Source organism: Lutra lutra, chromosome 1 (assembly GCF_902655055.1).
Source record: "Lutra lutra chromosome 1, mLutLut1.2, whole genome shotgun sequence".
NCBI classification, from domain to species: domain Eukaryota; kingdom Metazoa; phylum Chordata; class Mammalia; order Carnivora; family Mustelidae; genus Lutra; species Lutra lutra.
The window spans coordinates 127,209-142,615 of NC_062278.1; the positions used below are offsets into that span (position 1 = coordinate 127,209).

The following is a 15,407-nucleotide window of genomic DNA, read 5'->3' on the forward strand; positions in this document are numbered from 1 at the left end:
GGAGCTGCGGGCGGGGCGTGGATGTGACGGTCACGCAGGACTAGCCCAGGGGTCCAGGGTGACGAGAGGAGACCCTAACCAGGCAGTCTGGAGAGGGAGCCGGCGTGAGCTGTGAGTGCAAAGGCCACAGAGGCGCTTTGGGCCCCGGACCCTTGCGGCGGGGGGCTGGGAACGTCGAGGAAGCACGGGGGCCCCAGCGCTTGAAAGCCCCCCTCTTCCAGGTGACCGTTCCCCTCTCGGGAAACCGCGGAGCCCAGCACCCTCTCCCCACTCTCTGCTCCCACAGAGCCTGGCACCGGATGGGTGCACCAGTGCCCTCGGCTGTGGTGGGAGGCCGTGCTGCGGGCAACCCGAGGGCAGGCGCCGTGCTTGGCGACCAGCGGCCGGATGGGCAGATTCCACATTCCTCGTCCCCCTGCGGAAGAGGCTATGGCGTGGGCGCTGCGGAGCGAGCACAGGGCCAGCCACCCCTAGCGCGGGGCGCATGGCCCCGGGGCCCAGTCGCTCCTTCCTTGGACGCGGACAAGCCCTGCCACCTGGGGCGCGCACAGCATGGGGCCCTTCAGCAGCCCGTGGGCAGCTGAGGACGCAGGCCCAGCACAGGCCACTCAGGTTCCACGCAGGCAGGTGTGGGCACAGGCTGGGGGCCAGGAGGGGACAACTCAAGCCCCAAGGCTCACGGCCCAGCATTGTGTCCAGGACACACTTCTACGTGTCGAAGAGTCAAGAAGTTGCTGGTGAAGCAGATGGTGACAGGACAGCGGTGTCCACAGGCGGCTCCTGTAGGATGCGACCGTGGCCTCTGCGAACCCGAGTCAGGAGACGGGCCCAATGCGGGGGGCGGGCCGGGGGGCAGGTGTGCGCCTCACGGGGGTGGCCGTTCAGGGGGCGGTGAGGGAGGCCGGGCAGGGACGGGCTGGGGGCCGCGCTCGGGGCAGTGCCGAGGCCCCCCCAGAAAGCAGCCCGCAGCCCCCAGGCCCCTGCTCAGCCTGTACTTGGAAGCGCTGCGGTCTTGGCCGAGCATGTGCTTTGTTTGCCTCAAGGACCGGGGCTCTGTCCTCTCCCCACCCCTGGCCTCGCCTTCATAGCCCTATCGATCTTCATGTATAATTAAAGCAGCCCAGAAAGCTGACGCCCGGCTTCCTGCCCCCGACTCTCTTCCTTGGCTGGAGTGCGGGCTTGGCTCCCGAGCCAGGCCCCGGGTGGCCGCGGGCTCAATGCAGCCCTGTGTGCAGGCCTGGCCGCCCGCCGCCCCCAGCTGCACCCCCCTCCCGCGCCTCCCCCTTGGCTGCGGGCCCTGCAGTGCAGCACCCGCCGGGCTGGGCCGGGCCGGGAAGGGATAAGAGGCCACCCCGCAGCCGCCTGGCCACTCAGGAGCACAGCCCGGAGGGACACGGAGCAGCCCACAGCCGCTGACGTGAGGACCCTCGGGGACAACCTGCTCTTTTCTTTGGGGGGCAGGAAGGAGGGCTGGGAATGAGGTGGCGACTCCCCAGGCCCCTGAGGCCGGCTGGTGGGGCTCCCGTTCCGCCTTGTGGACGTGACCCCGGCTGACCCAGCGGGACTTCAGACCCCAGTGGGCTGCAGTCCCCACTCGGAGCCCACTGGGACGTGGCCTCAGGAGGGCTGACGAATGACGCCCCTTCCCCAAGTCTCAGGGGTTTCAGGCCCCCCCGGGGGACTGACGGCAGCCTGAGCTCGGCCAGCCCCACCCCGAAGACGAGCATTTTCTCTCCCGCAGCTCCTGTCCGGGCCCAGGGTTTGCCTCCAGGGTCGCAGGGCCTGGACCACCCAGAAGTCCAGGACAGCTGGGAGGGCTTGGGGGGGAGGTGACAAACTGGGTCAGAGAAACTGGGGGTTTGGTGGGTTTAACTTTCTTCAGGGTTAAGACTTCTCAGGGAGGTAGGGCCCCTTCCCACGTCCCAGGGATGCGTCCTCGGGCACTTAGAGCCCAGAAGCCTCTTGCTTTCCACGCAGAGAGATTAAGGCCGGACTAAGAGGCTGACTGGCCCAGGAGCAACGTTCAGAGAACTAAGCAGAAAGGAAATACAGATGTTTGATTCCATTTCTCTTAAAAGATAAGCTTTAAAGCAGGGAAGAATTTAAAAGGAAAAACGTTTTAATTAATTTCAGTGTGGTTATGAACTCCAATTATATGGCGCTTTCGAACATGGAATATATGTTTTATGCTTTTCCTTTAAAAAAAAATCCCACTAGTCATACTTTATGGAAAAATAAGTCAGCCTCTCCTTCCCCAAATGATCACAGACTTTGAGAAACATCAGAATAATGCAAATGTTTCTTGGGTTTTTTTGTTTTGTTTCCAAAAAACAAAATTAATAATTGAAAACCTGAGTGCAAAGGGTAAGAACGAATGAAACGTTAAAGATTTTTTTTTAACGTTAAAGATTTTAATCCATCTGACTTGTTCCATCCGTGTGTGATAAATCTGATTTTTAGGGATTTAAGAGCAAAGCAAAGGATACTGATTATTAGTAAGGTGACTATAGCAGAGGTCAGGTCAAGACAAAAATCCACAATGCTTTCTCCTCTGAGAAATCAGAAGTAAAAAAAAATCAGAAATAAATAAAGTGTTAAATATTTCCTCCAATATATTGTTTAGATACAAGTGATGTATCCAACATGGGGGTGATTTTTCAACAATGAGATGTAGTTTTGTAACTACTCTCAGCTGAGACAGTGCTTGGACCCTTCACTGATGGGAACTCAAGGCCGGAGGTCGGTGGACGTCTCTGGCTGCCTCCGTTTTGTGGAACAGCTGACAGGCGGTCCTTTGTAAAACGTTCCCAAGTCCCAGGATGAGACAGATATTTCCCGTTTTCAGGCCGCGGTCTGAGGTCCGGCGGAGAGGACCCCAGGAAGCTGAGCGACTCTGGGACCCCGCCGGGTCCGCTGGAGGCTGCGGAGACCACAAGGGGCCTGGCGGGCTCAGCCTCCTGCTGCTTTGTGGGTCCTGCCTCCAGACCAGCCCAGCCCCACGGCCTGTGGTACCTTGTTGTCTCTGGTGGGCCGTCTTCGATCTGTCACTGAGATGCTGGTCTTCGTTTAAGAATATCTGTGGCATTTCTGCCGTATTTGTTTCTTGTCTGATTTCCAGCGGTTTCCGGTTGTGTGGCTCACACGCATCAAAAAAGAATCCCTTAAGGATTTGTATTTAACATGAGTTGTTTACATATTATTTCAAAGGAAAGCAGGTTCCTGCATTTTACGAGCCTTAGAATCTTGGAGAAGGACCTGCACTTTGCTTGCTAAACTTATTCTGAATATGCGTGTGCTGCTTTGTGAATTTACCAACAGGATTTTTCTCCTCTGTTCGCTAGTTGCTTACTGGTGGCTCACAGGAACACCATTGATCTCCGCAGGCTCCTTTTCTTCCTGGTCACCTTACTTCCTTCTAGTCAATTCTAATGTCTGGCGGTCAGCGCTTTGCTCCCCTGCTCTCTGTGCCTTCGTCTTGGAGCCCGTTTAGGGCAGAGTGTGGCCTACAGGGGAGGAAGCGGGAATCGGCCCCCAGACCCCCTCACGGCGCCGCCCGTCTTCCTGCTGAAGTCCCCCATGGGCCAAACCGGCGCGTGGGAACTTCGGATGATGCGGCCGCAGGGACGAAGAAGGGAGGGGCGGGCGGGAGTGGATCTACACTGCGGTGGGAGAACTGGGACAGCGGCTCCCTGCCAGAAGGGGGATGAGCCGAGGCCGGTCTGGCCCCCTCCTCTGGGCAGAATTCTGTAGAGCTAATGCGTTAACTGTTCTGTGCACAAACAAGGCAGAAAGCACCAGAGGGCATCTTTCCTTTGTGGACCCCGGGATGTCTGAGCTGGAGAAGGCCATGGTGGCCCTCATTGATGTCTTCCATCAGTACTCCGGAAGGGAGGGTGACAAGCACAAGCTGAAGAAATCCGAACTCAAGGAGCTCATCAACGGTGAGCTCCCCCACTTTTTAGAGGTGAGTCTCGCTTTTTAAAATCCTGTTTATCCATTCTCCGTCCACTCATAAAATCACTGTGCGCTTTCTCTTCTGGGTTGCCTGAAGGTGATTCTGGTGTTCTCCACACGTGTTGGTGCAACTGAACCACCATTTTATTTTTTTTAAGATTTTATTTATTTATTTGACAGACAGAGATCACAAGCAGGCAGAGAGAGAGAGGGAAACAGGTTCCTGCCAAGCAGAGAGCCCGATGCAGGACTCGATCCCAGAACCCTGAGACCATGACCTGAGCCAAAGGCTGAGGCTTAACCCACTGAACAACCCAGGCACCGCAGTGAACCCCCATTTTAGAGGCAAGCTCAGATGCCCCCGTTCTCATTTTCATGTTTCATGTATAGTAGGAGCAGCCAGGAGAAACTGCTGTCTCAAAGGCCAAAGCACAGGTTGCAGATAATGCTGACTTTCCCGACAAATGGGAAGGTTTACAGCAGTGATGAGGGCCGGGTGGGATGGAAAGTGTCCTCATGACGTACTTGGGCCACAGTGCACACAGGAGAAAGAGGTTAGAAGTGAGCTCTGGTCTGGGAGGGCTGTGCCCGCATTAGCTGCACGATCGGTGCCACCGGGGAGCCTCCAGACGCCTTTCACTCAGCAAGTGGTCACTGAGGGCGTCCTGTGTTCACCGCGGGGAGACACAGGCCCGAGGACACGGCCCCCACTTCTGGGACGCCCGGCCTGGTGCGTGGACGGCCACAGCCGCCCCCGTCCCCACTGCCCTCAGATCAGCCTTTGTCTGCACTGCGCCCCGTCCGGTGCCCTTGAGACCACGGACTGCAGTCCCGCTGGTTGCTGACCTTCCCTTCGTGCCCAGAACCCAGGCCACACACAGGAAACGGCCAGACATCAAACCAAGGCGCCAGGGTCTGACCAAGCGCTAATTCCGGGAACGGTGCCAGGACACCCGGTGTGGCCCCGCGGCCGGGGCAGTGGAGCCGCCCTCCTGAGCCCACCGTCTGCAGGGCCGCCCGCGGTGCTCCTGTCCGCACCCCAACCAAAACACGCCATCGCTGCGAACCCCAGGACGCACCAGCAGGCGGGGGGGGCATCTCTGGGGCTGACTCTGGGGCTTTCTCAGGCATTCGGGGTCACGAGCCGCTGTCCACCGGTGCGCTCGGTTCCCCGCCCATCCCACCTTCTAACCTGATGGCCCCAACTCCCAGTTTCTTCTGTAGACGAGGGTGGTTCTAGGGCGAAAGGAGATAGTGTTTGTCAAGCGCTGAACCTATAGTGACAGCTCAACAAGCAATTATCAGTAATTAGTGATGACAAAGTTATTACAAAATAATATAAATTACATAAAATAATCATTCATCACAAATTGTTGATTTTAAAACAGAGAAAGCTTAGCATGTGGGAACCACAATTTATAAAAGACAAATAATTCATGGTAAGTGGATCAAGGGATCATCAACATTAGCTGACCTGGTTTTATTGGGGTAATTTCGGTTTGGGGGTGAGTCTATAACGTAATCGAAACAGCGTCCCTCCCGTCCATCTTAGCAGACGTCTCCAGGTCCCACCCAGCCCCCGCTGCAGTCTGTCCTGCACATATGCTCTCTTCAAGGCATATGGACGTGCCCCCAGCTGCTTCGGGCCAAGCTCTCCGCCCCGCAGCTGACGATTCCCAGCAGCCTGCACGTAGGCTGTCCGTGCAAGTTTGGTGCCATGTTCTTCCCACCGCGCCTAAAGCCCTGCCCAGTGTCTGCCCCCTGGGACCTGTAACCCCGTTCGCTCAGCAGCAGTGACAGTCAGCAGAGCCGGCAGGAAAGTCCCCTGACACCCAGAAAGAACACAGGACTTCACAAATTTAGGGTCTGTTCCCAAGAGTCACTCCAGGAAAAAACCCCATTTTTGTAGGTTTTTTGTTTTGGTTTTTTTTTTCTGACAGAGATCACAAGTAGGCAGAGAGGCAGGCAGAGAGAGAGGGGGAAGCAGGCTTCCCATCGAGCAGGGAGCCTGATATGGGACTCGATCCCAAGACCATGAGATCATGACCTGAACTGAAGGCAGATGCTTAACCCACTGAGCCACCCAGGTGCCCCCAAAAACCCACTTTTGAAACATGAAAACCCACTGAAAACTTTCATTCTAAGGACTTCCACTCCCAGAAGCAGTGAAACACTTAGGGGAACCAAAAGTTCATGTTTTCTTTCAAGATGTTTGCTCACAATGCGTTCCGGCATCTGGACTGCATCCCCTCTCCGGGCGTTTCTGGTTTTAGGCACAGTGAGAGCGAGCGGCAGGTGTTCACACTCCGTTGTTCCATTTCATCTTTGTTGAGCAGCTTGGGTCCCCCTGGACCTACAGGTGGAACCGACGCTCGGACCCCCAGAGATTCTGCCCAGCCAAGAGTCTCCCCATCACACGAAACACCTTTCTGGTATTTCAGGGCATTTTCTATCTTAACTTACTTCCGGCACAAATTACGAAAGCCAGCCAACGATTAATCATGAATCGTGTCTCGATGGCCCTAAACTTCAACTAAAAACAAGCTGGGCAGCTTTTCTTCTATCTCGTAGGAAGTCAAGGAGCAGGAGGTCGTGGACAAAGTCATGGAAACTCTGGACAGTGATGGAGACGGCGAATGTGACTTCCAGGAATTTATGGCCTTTGTTGCCATGGTTACCACCGCCTGCCACGAGTTCTTTGAGCACGAGTGAGCCGGCAGAGCAGTTGCTGTGACAGGGACGAGGGTCACGCAGGAAGCAGAGAGCGAGGCTCGCAGCTAGTAGGAACGGAGCTTTCCCGCTGCGCTGTAGCTAATTAGGAAGCTTGACTTGCTTTGTCAACGAGCAGTTGACAACCTCTTCCCAGGGCTGACTCTGGCCCCATCGTTCCTTCTGCTCTGCTTGGCACACACGTCCTCTGATGGGGGCGTGGGACCCGGGCCATCATCCTTCCGGGGAGCACGTGCTCGGCCACCGTCATGGCTGTGGAGAGCCCCAACCCAGGACTGCCATGCTGACCCCAGGAATGCTCTGGGCATGTGTGCTTCCTGGAGTCAGAAAGGCAAAGCTTTGCCCTTAAATTGGTTTACCCTCCGTGCAAATGAACCCTCAGGGCGTGAGGGGGTCCAACATGCCACCTGCTCCCCAGACAGTGCGGCCACAGGCCGGTCCCCTTCCCCGCGGGGAGCTGTGGGTCCTGAGCACACACCGCTCACAGAGCTGCAGGAAGCCTGTGTCTCACGAACCGTTAAGTACTGACACTTTGGTTCTAGCCGGGACTGAGGATCAGAATTCCACACTCTGCGGGACTCCCTGCGCGGCTCCCACCTGCTGCCCCACGGGCTGTGTGGCGGGGACGGCGCACCTCTCTGCAGACAGGCCCCCTTCCCGTGGCCTCCTCTCCGGTCTGGGAAGGGCCCTGGCCCTCCCGCGTGTGTGCTGAGGCTGGGCCTGCCCACGGCGGTTGGCAAAGTTGGTGGACGCGGAAAGCTGAGCTGTGTGCTTGGGTATCCACGAATTCAAATAAATCAGTTTCAAGTAATTCACATCATCAACTTATAAATACTAACAGTCACATCCCAGAAAAGTCCCATGAACCTTATCTACCCCCTTCTGCTGCTGCTTCTTTTAAGTGCACAGACTTGGAAATTCGTAAGCCGGGTGGTTGCTTGTGTTCGCATTAAATAAAAAGAATGCCGTGACAGTTCTCCGAGCCGAGCCGTGAGACAGAAAACAGAAGTGAAATGCCCGCCAGCCTGGAAGGAGGAGCAGAGAGACAGCCTGGCCTCCTCATGCTGCTCCTGCGCCTTCCATGAAGCCAGGGCAGGTGCACAGGGCAGGGGACACTGGGATGGGGGCGTGGTGAGCAGGGCTGGGGTGTGAAGGGACAAGCATAGATGGGGCAGGGTGGGGGAGCGGTGAGGAGGGGCCCAGAGCAGTGGGGGCGGGAGAGAGAAGGGGGCGGGGAAGGGGGAGGGAGGAGCTGGGAGTGAGGAGGGGCAAGGGGTGAGGAAGAGGGGTGGGGAGGTGTGGGAAGGGGGTGGGATGAGAAAGGGGGTGGGAGGAGCTGGGGTGAGGAAGGGGGTGAGGCAGGGGAGGTTGGGGGGTGAAGGGGTGAGGCAGGGGAGGTGGGGGGTGAGGAAGGCAGCTGAGGGCTGGGCTATACCAGGTGGGACAGCCACTGGCCACGGGTTCCTGCCACAGACTTCCAGCCGGCTTGGCCCCAGGCCGCCTCCCAGGGTCTGATCAGCCTGACCACTGGGGAGGGGGCATGTCACGTGGGCCCCGGGGACCGGGTAGCTGGGGAGAGTCCGAGACGCATGCAGCTGTGTGGGTGTGTGGAGCTGGGGACTGAGACCAGCACCCAGGGACCCTCTCCAGGGACCCCCCCCCCCCCCCACTGGCGTGCCCACAGCCCATGGCCCACGGCCGGACCGGACGGCCGTGTCACTGCGGGCCTCCGGGAGGCTCCTTCAGGCTCTGGCAGGTTTGCTCCCCACACGCCCACTGGCACCTGCGTGTCCCACCGTGTGGCCTCAGAGAGCCCTGAAAGATGTCGACCTTGAAAATAAAACAGCCGGTAAAGTACAGCCGCCAAATGGGTTCATCTGGGAAGGGCCGAGGAAGAGCGATCAGGGACGCAGGAGGTGTGACAAGGCCACAGGCGGTCCGGAGGCTGCCGCAGAGGGAGGGGCGGCTGTGGCAGGGTTGGGGGGGGTGCGGTCCACTGGAGGAGGGACTGCAGCCGCCCTGGTCCTCTGGCGTGGGGTGGGGAGGGGGCAGGGAAGGGGTGGAGAGGAGTTGGGGGGGAGGACGGAGGGTGACCGGGTGTGGGAGGCCGGCGGGGCCTCCATCCTCTAAGGGAGTGACAGGGAGGAGTAGGGGAGCCTGCTCTGGGCTGTCCGGCTCTCCGTTGGGCAGCAGAGGACAGCCCCCCCCCATGGCCAGCGGCGGACCGAGTCCCGGCCTGCAGCTCCCTTGCCGACTGCCATCCAAGCCGCTCAGGGGGACTCAGCTCCGGGCTGTCCCCCTGGCTTCCGGACCAGACAGGAACCAGCTGCAGTGGACCGGCCCCGGATCCCGCACCCAGGGGTGCTCCTTTACCCCAAAGAGGGAAGCAGGGCCGCCTGCAGAGATCCCGGGGGCTTCCTGGTCCTAAGGGGCCCATCGTCCTCCTCTGACCTCCGCTGGGTGGGACCCGTCTTGCCCCACAGGCCGCGTCTGGTGCTGTGAATGGCCACTTAGGGTCCCCACAGACGCAGCAGGTCTGACGACCAAGAGCTGCCCCGGCATCCCCAGCTGGGCGGGGACAAGGCGAGCCCTGGGGGACGGGGGAGCAGCTCTGACGTCAGCCTCAAGGAGGGGCGCTCCGCGTCTCAACCGACCTCCGTCCCCTCGAGGCGCGCGCGGTGCAGCCACACGCGATTTCCTGCGCCCCGGCTCCCGGCTCCCGGCTCCCCCACAGCGCCCAGAGAGTGTCCCGGACGGGGCGGAGGCCCTGGGGCCAAGCCTGGGACCCTATTTGTGACGAGGACCGCGAACTCCCGGGGCTGCGGGGGGCGGTCCTCTACCCTCGGGATGACCGCAAGCGCCCCGCCGCGCAGCCCCGCCGCACCACCCCCTGCCGCACCAGCCCCGCCGCACCAGCCACGCCGCACCAGCCACTGCCCGCACCAGCCCCCGCCGCACCAGCCCCTGCCCGCACCAGCCCGTGCCCGCACCAGCCCCTGCCCGCACCAGCCCCGCCGCACCAGCCCCTGCCCGCACCAGCCCCCGCCGCACCAGCCCCTGCCCGCACCAGCCCCGCCGCACCAGCCACTGCCCGCACCAGCCCCTGCCCGCACCAGCCCCTGCCCGCACCAGCCCCACCGCACCAGCCCCTGCCCGCACCAGCCCCGCCGCACCACCCCCTGCCCGCACCAGCCCCTGCCGCACCAGCCCCTGCCGCACCACCCCCTGCCCGCACCAGCCCCGCCGCACCAGCCCCGCCGCACCAGCCCCTGTCCGCACCAGCCCCTGCCCGCACCAGCCCCTGCCCGCACCAGCCCCACCGCACCAGCCCCTGCCCGCACCAGCCCCGCCGCACCACCCCCTGCCCGCACCAGCCCCGCCGCACCACCCCCTGCCCGCACCAGCCCCACCGCACCAGCCCCTGCCCGCACCAGCCCCTGCCCGCACCAGCCCCGCCGCACCAGCCCCTGCCCGCACCAGCCCCGCCGCACCAGCCCCTGCCCGCACCAGCCCCCGCCGCACCAGCCCCGCCGCACCAGCCCCTGCCCGCACCAGCCCCCGCCGCACCAGCCCCGCCGCACCAGCCCCGCCGCACCAGCCCCTGCCCGCACCAGCCCCTGCCCGCACCAGCCCCGCCGCACCAGCCCCGCCGCACCAGCCCCGCCGCACCAGCCCCGCCGCACCAGCCACTGCCCGCACCAGCCCCGCCGCACCAGCCCCTGCCCGCACCAGCCCCCGCCGCACCAGCCCCTGCCCGCACCAGCCCCTGCCCGCACCAGCCCCTGCCCGCACCAGCCCCGCCGCACCAGCCCCGCCGCACCACCCCCTGCCCGCACCAGCCCCACCGCACCAGCCCCTGCCGCACCAGCCCCCGCCCGCAGTCCTGGCGAGACACCAGCCGGGCTTCCCTGCTACGGAGAGGAGGGGTCCCACGTCCCGTCCTGCGGGGGTGTGGGGCGCGCCCCTTCCCAGCCCGCGAGGCGCAGGAGCTGGGGGAAGGCCGCAGGATTCCTGAGCGACGGCCCTGCCCAGAGAGCGGGGTGCGGTGGTGCGCGCAGAGCCGGGGCTGAGGCTGAGGTGGGGACCTCCCCGAGAGCACAGCCCTACGCCCCGTGTTTCCGAAGACCCCCCCCCCACCTCCGGGGCCCTCGTAGCAGGGAGGCCCCTGGAGTAGGTCTCCCGGGGTGGGGGGGGAGACGCCTGGGAGGGGCGGGGGTGGGCACCCGGGAGGGAGCACTGGGCGGCGCGGGCTCCCGGCTCCCGGCACAACCCGCCCCCCGCACCCCGCCCCCCAGGAGCGTGTGGGTCAGGCCCGGGCGCCGGTGGTTGGGAGGCTGCGTGAGCAGGAACTCAGGCGAATTTTGTCTTCGGAAAGTTAGGAAAGACCAGATTAGCAAAACGTGGTACCAGGGGCGCCTGGGGGGCTCAGCGGGTTAAGCCTCTGCCTCCGGCTCAGGTCCTGACCCCAGGGTCCCGGGACCGAGCGCGGCGGGGAGCCTGCTTCCCCCTCCCCCTCGGCCTGCCTCTCTGCCTGCTTGTGATCGCCGTCAAATAAATAAGTAAAATCTTAAAAAAAAAAAAAAAAACAAAAAAAACACCAAAAAACAAAAAACAGCGCAATCAGCCTTCGAGGTCCTTCTAGAACTGTGCCGTCTTCCCGGCAGGGTGGGCCTCCCGAGAGCGGAGGAGGGCGGGGGGGAACTCAGCATCCCCAGCGCTCGAGGGCCGAGCAGGGCCCCCAGACCGCAGCTGCCCCCGTCAGGAAAGGCTGTTGGCTGGCGTGTGGGTCTAACCCGGAGGGGTCCCACCTCCTCTTCTGGTGGCCGCACTTTGCGTGACACCCTGAGGAACAGTCCTGATTCCGGCGGAGGCAGCCCCTCCTTCACCATTAAGCATGAGGTTAGCCGGGGCTGTGGGTGCCCTTTCTCCTGGGAAGCGACCTCTACTCCAGGAGTGCCGGTGCGTCCGGCGATCTTCTGCGTTTGTTGAGAATGATCAGGCGGGGTGGGTTTTCCCTCTATTGGTACATTGTTACCTTGACTGAGTCTCAGATGTCAGGACAGCTTTGCATTCCTGGGGTAGATTCCACGTGGTTATGGTATATGATTCTTTTGTAGCTTTCTGTATGTTGATGGGTTTTATTTGCTTTTTTTCCCCCAACTCCCTCCACCCTTTTTTTTTTTTTTGAGGATTTTTCTGTCCATGTTTGTAAGAGACCTTGGCCTTTCGTTTTCTGGTCTTTGTGATGTCTTTGGTTTTGGTATCAGGTAATACTGGCCTCTTCTATTTCCAGGAAGGTTTTGTGAAGAACTGGTATTAAATTGTCTTCAGATGTTTGGTGGATTTCAGCGGTGAAGCCATCTGGGTGGGCGGTTTTTCAATTATTCGTTATCTTTACTTGCTGGGTCTGTTCAGATTGTCGCCTTCTTAAGTCAGGGTCTGTCATTTGTGTCTTTCTAGGAACCTGTCCACTCGTCTAGTTTACTGCCGTACCATTATTCATAGTATTCCTTTGGAATATTGCTGATTTCTAGAAGGTCGGTAGTACTCCCTTTTGTTCTGATTCTAGCAACGTGAGTCTTTTATTTTTTTTCTCGGTCAACCTAAGTTTTGTCAGTTTTGAAAGAACCAGTTGTTTCTTGGATTTTGTTACTTGTTTATTATTATTATATTAAAAGACGTATTTATTTTTTAAAGACTTGATTTACTTGAGAGAGAGAGAGCGTGAGAGAGAAGCAGGCTCCCTACCAAGCAGGGATCCTACCGTGGGACTCGATCCCAGGACCCTGGGATCATCACCTGAGCCATAGGCAGACCTCAGCGATGGAGCCACCCCGGCGCCCCACCTGTTGCTTGTTTGTTAACTTCTACTTTTATTATTTCCTTTCTTCTTCCTGCTTTAGGCCTAGTTTGCTCTCCTTTTTGCTGTGTCTTTAGGTAGAAAGTTAGGTTATTGACTTGAGACCTTCTTTCTTAATGAATGTAGGCATCAACAACTATAAATGTGCTTCTAAGCACTGCTTTAGCTACATCCCATACGTTCTGATATGTTGTCCTCGTTTTCATTCATCTCAAAGTATTTTATTTCCCTTTTCATATCTTCTTTGATGCTTTGGTTATTTAGGGATGTGTCAGTTTCTCAATTTTTTTCCTGCTGATTCCTCATTTTGTTCCACTGTGGTCAAAGATCATACTTTGTGTGATTTTTTTAGCTTCTTAAAATTCACCGAGGTGTGTTTTATGGCCAGCATATGGCCTAGCCTAGAGAATTTTCACGCATACTTGAGAAGGATTCATACTCTGTTGCTCCTGAATGGAGTGTCTTGTACATGCCTGTGTCCAGATGATTTCTCCTGCTGTTCAGGTCTGTGTCCCTGTTGGTCGTCTGCCTGGTTATTCTATTCCACAGAGAGAAAACGGGGCACTGAAGGCTTCAATTATCACTTCTTCCTTCGTTTCTGTCGATCTCTGCTCTGTGTATTTTGGTGATCTATTACGGTTAGGTGCATATATTTTTGTAATTATTAGGCCTTCCTGAGGAATTCCTTTGTCAACGTCCCTCTTCATCTCTTCCAGCAAATTTTTGTGTGTGTGTTAGACTCTATTTTATCTGATATTAGCTCAGCCACTTCAGCTGTCATGTAGTTGCTATTAGCAAGAATTACGTTTTTCCATTCTCTTACTTTCAGTCTGTTACTACCTTTGAATCTAAAGCGTGTGGCGGGCATGCCAGTGGTTTGGGCAGGACCCTAGTCTCTTCCACTGAGCACACCTGCTGCTGCCAGGCTCCTGCAAGGCCCCCTGATTGCTGCACTGTTCAACAATGCTGGGGTGGCGGACGTGTGGACAGCTCTAGAGCCTAACTCGACCCAATGTGGGATTCACTGAGAAAACAGCACCCAAGTTCAGTGTTTGGGATTTATCGTAACCCCAGAAGGGCTCTTCCCCACAGTCTCTCTTCCTGGTTCTCCTGCAAATTTGCTGGCCAGCCTGTGGTTCAGCCAGTACCTTCACTGAATCTCTGAATCTCTTTCCAGTGGCCTTTGCCACAACTCCTACTGTTTTTAAAAAGTGCCCTTGTGGGTCCCTGGGTGGCTCAGTCACTGAGCATCTGCCTTCGGCTCAGGTCATGATGCCCGGGTCCTGGGATCGAGCCCCGCATCAGTCTCTCTGCTTGGCAGGAAGCCTGCTTCTCCCTCTCCCACTCCCCTTGCTTGGGTTCCCTCTCTCGCTGTGTCTCTCTCTGTCAAATAAATAAATAAAATCTTTTTTTAAAAAAGTGCCCTCATGATCAAACTTCTCCATGCTCTGAAGCAAATGCAGTCAGTTCCTTTGGGAAGAACCGAGGAGCTACCTGTCCTATAGCCTGCCTCCCCTAGCAGGCGAGGGTTCTAGACCCTGGAGTTGGAGCAATGGCCCATTTCTGAGGGACAGACCCACTCTCAGAGCTTGGTGATCAGACGGGGGCAGTCCTACCCTCGGGTCTTCTCAGCTTGCCTCTCCCCGCACGGAGCCAGGAGCTTCTGAGCTGGCCAAGGAGGATCAGGCTCCTGCCTCAGTGGCTTCTCACCCAAAACAGAGGCTCCATTCCACGAGGAGAGATTGTGGTTATGCTCACCGTCCCAGTAGAATCACTTTGAAACAAATCAGCTATATTCATAATCTGAAATTAAGCAAAAGTAACCATACTTCGCATAAAATAACTAGAACATTTAAAAAACAACCTTAATTGGGGCACCTGGGTGGCTCAGTGGGTTAAGCCTCTGCCTTCGGCTTAGGTCATGATCTCAGGGTTCTGGGACCGAGTCCCGCATTGCCGAGCAGGGAGCCTGCTTCCCCTCTCCTCCCTGCTCCTTGCCCCCGAGCCCCCCTCCCCCCGGTTCATGCTAGCTCTGTGTCTCCCTCTCAAATAAATAAATAAAAATCTTAAAACCCTAAATTAAAGCAAACAGTATCAAGATGCAAATGACCTACTAGACACGGTATGGACTGTATATGCGGACGTTATAATTCTTAATATAAAATGGCTCCTACAAATTAGCCAAAAAAACTTTGAGCACAAAGAGTCAGCAGATCTGAACAGAATGAATCAAATGAGAAATCACGACGACACATGAAAACATATTTAACATGACCAGACGTGACACTTATTTGACTATCAATTTTGGCAAGGACTTCTTTTAACGTCAGCCAAGGGTCCGTGGCCCATACTGGTGGCTGCCGGAAAGAGGCCACCCCACGTGGGCTTTCAGACGGGGATGAGCTCTGCCCTGGTCACTCTCCCGGCAGGAACCTCGTCAGAGACCGTGGCTGCCACTGTGGACGGCGGGTACTCGGTGCTGTCCGTGTCACCCGACACCGGCAGACAGCAGAACCAAAACAGCTGTGAGTCACGGCACAGCCAGAGGACACAGTGGTTAAAACATGTAGAGGAATATATGTGACAGATTAAAAGTCTGTAATTTATTAAGTACAAAAATGGATATAAAAGCATATGGTCCTAATTTTGTAAAAATTTTAATAAAGAAAAAATTAATCCCTGAAAGGATTTTCATCAAATGCAGATGCTGCTATTACCAGGAGGTAGGTAGGGTAAGAGGAGATCTTACTTTTCTTCCTCACACTTTAATGTGCTCTGTAGATCTTATCCTGTAAGCATAAATGCTTTTATATTTAGAAAAAAGAATGCATAATAAAATACATCTTATTTGGAGTTATTTAAA

At 57.5% G+C, this 15,407-nt stretch overlaps 2 protein-coding genes across 7 annotated transcripts; both read left to right on the top strand.

Annotated features, from left to right (window-relative positions):
• The first annotated feature begins 1,290 nt into the window (after window positions 1-1,290).
• S100B (S100 calcium binding protein B) lies at window positions 1,291-7,499 on the top strand. Of its 6 annotated transcripts, none has more exons than XM_047717599.1 (4): window positions 1,301-1,417; window positions 2,693-2,743; window positions 3,780-3,964; window positions 6,526-7,499. In XM_047717599.1, the coding sequence occupies exons 3-4, from the start codon at window positions 3,827-3,829 to the stop codon at window positions 6,664-6,666; spliced, it is 279 nt and encodes a 92-aa protein (XP_047573555.1). In that variant the 5' UTR covers window positions 1,301-1,417; window positions 2,693-2,743; window positions 3,780-3,826; the 3' UTR covers window positions 6,667-7,499. The 6 variants fall into 6 exon arrangements, with proteins under 6 accessions (XP_047573547.1, XP_047573561.1, XP_047573555.1 ...); XM_047717622.1 differs by having other exon boundaries at window positions 2,693-2,739; XM_047717612.1 differs by having other exon boundaries at window positions 1,309-1,417; window positions 2,624-2,858.
• A 2,032-nt stretch (window positions 7,500-9,531) lies between these two features.
• On the top strand, window positions 9,532-15,339 carry LOC125087790 (vegetative cell wall protein gp1-like). The gene is made up of 3 exons (XM_047708455.1): window positions 9,532-10,732; window positions 14,974-15,069; window positions 15,326-15,339. Exons 1-3 carry the CDS (start codon window positions 9,532-9,534, stop codon window positions 15,337-15,339), a joined length of 1,311 nt encoding a protein of 436 aa, XP_047564411.1.
• The last annotated feature ends 68 nt before the right edge of the window (window positions 15,340-15,407 follow it).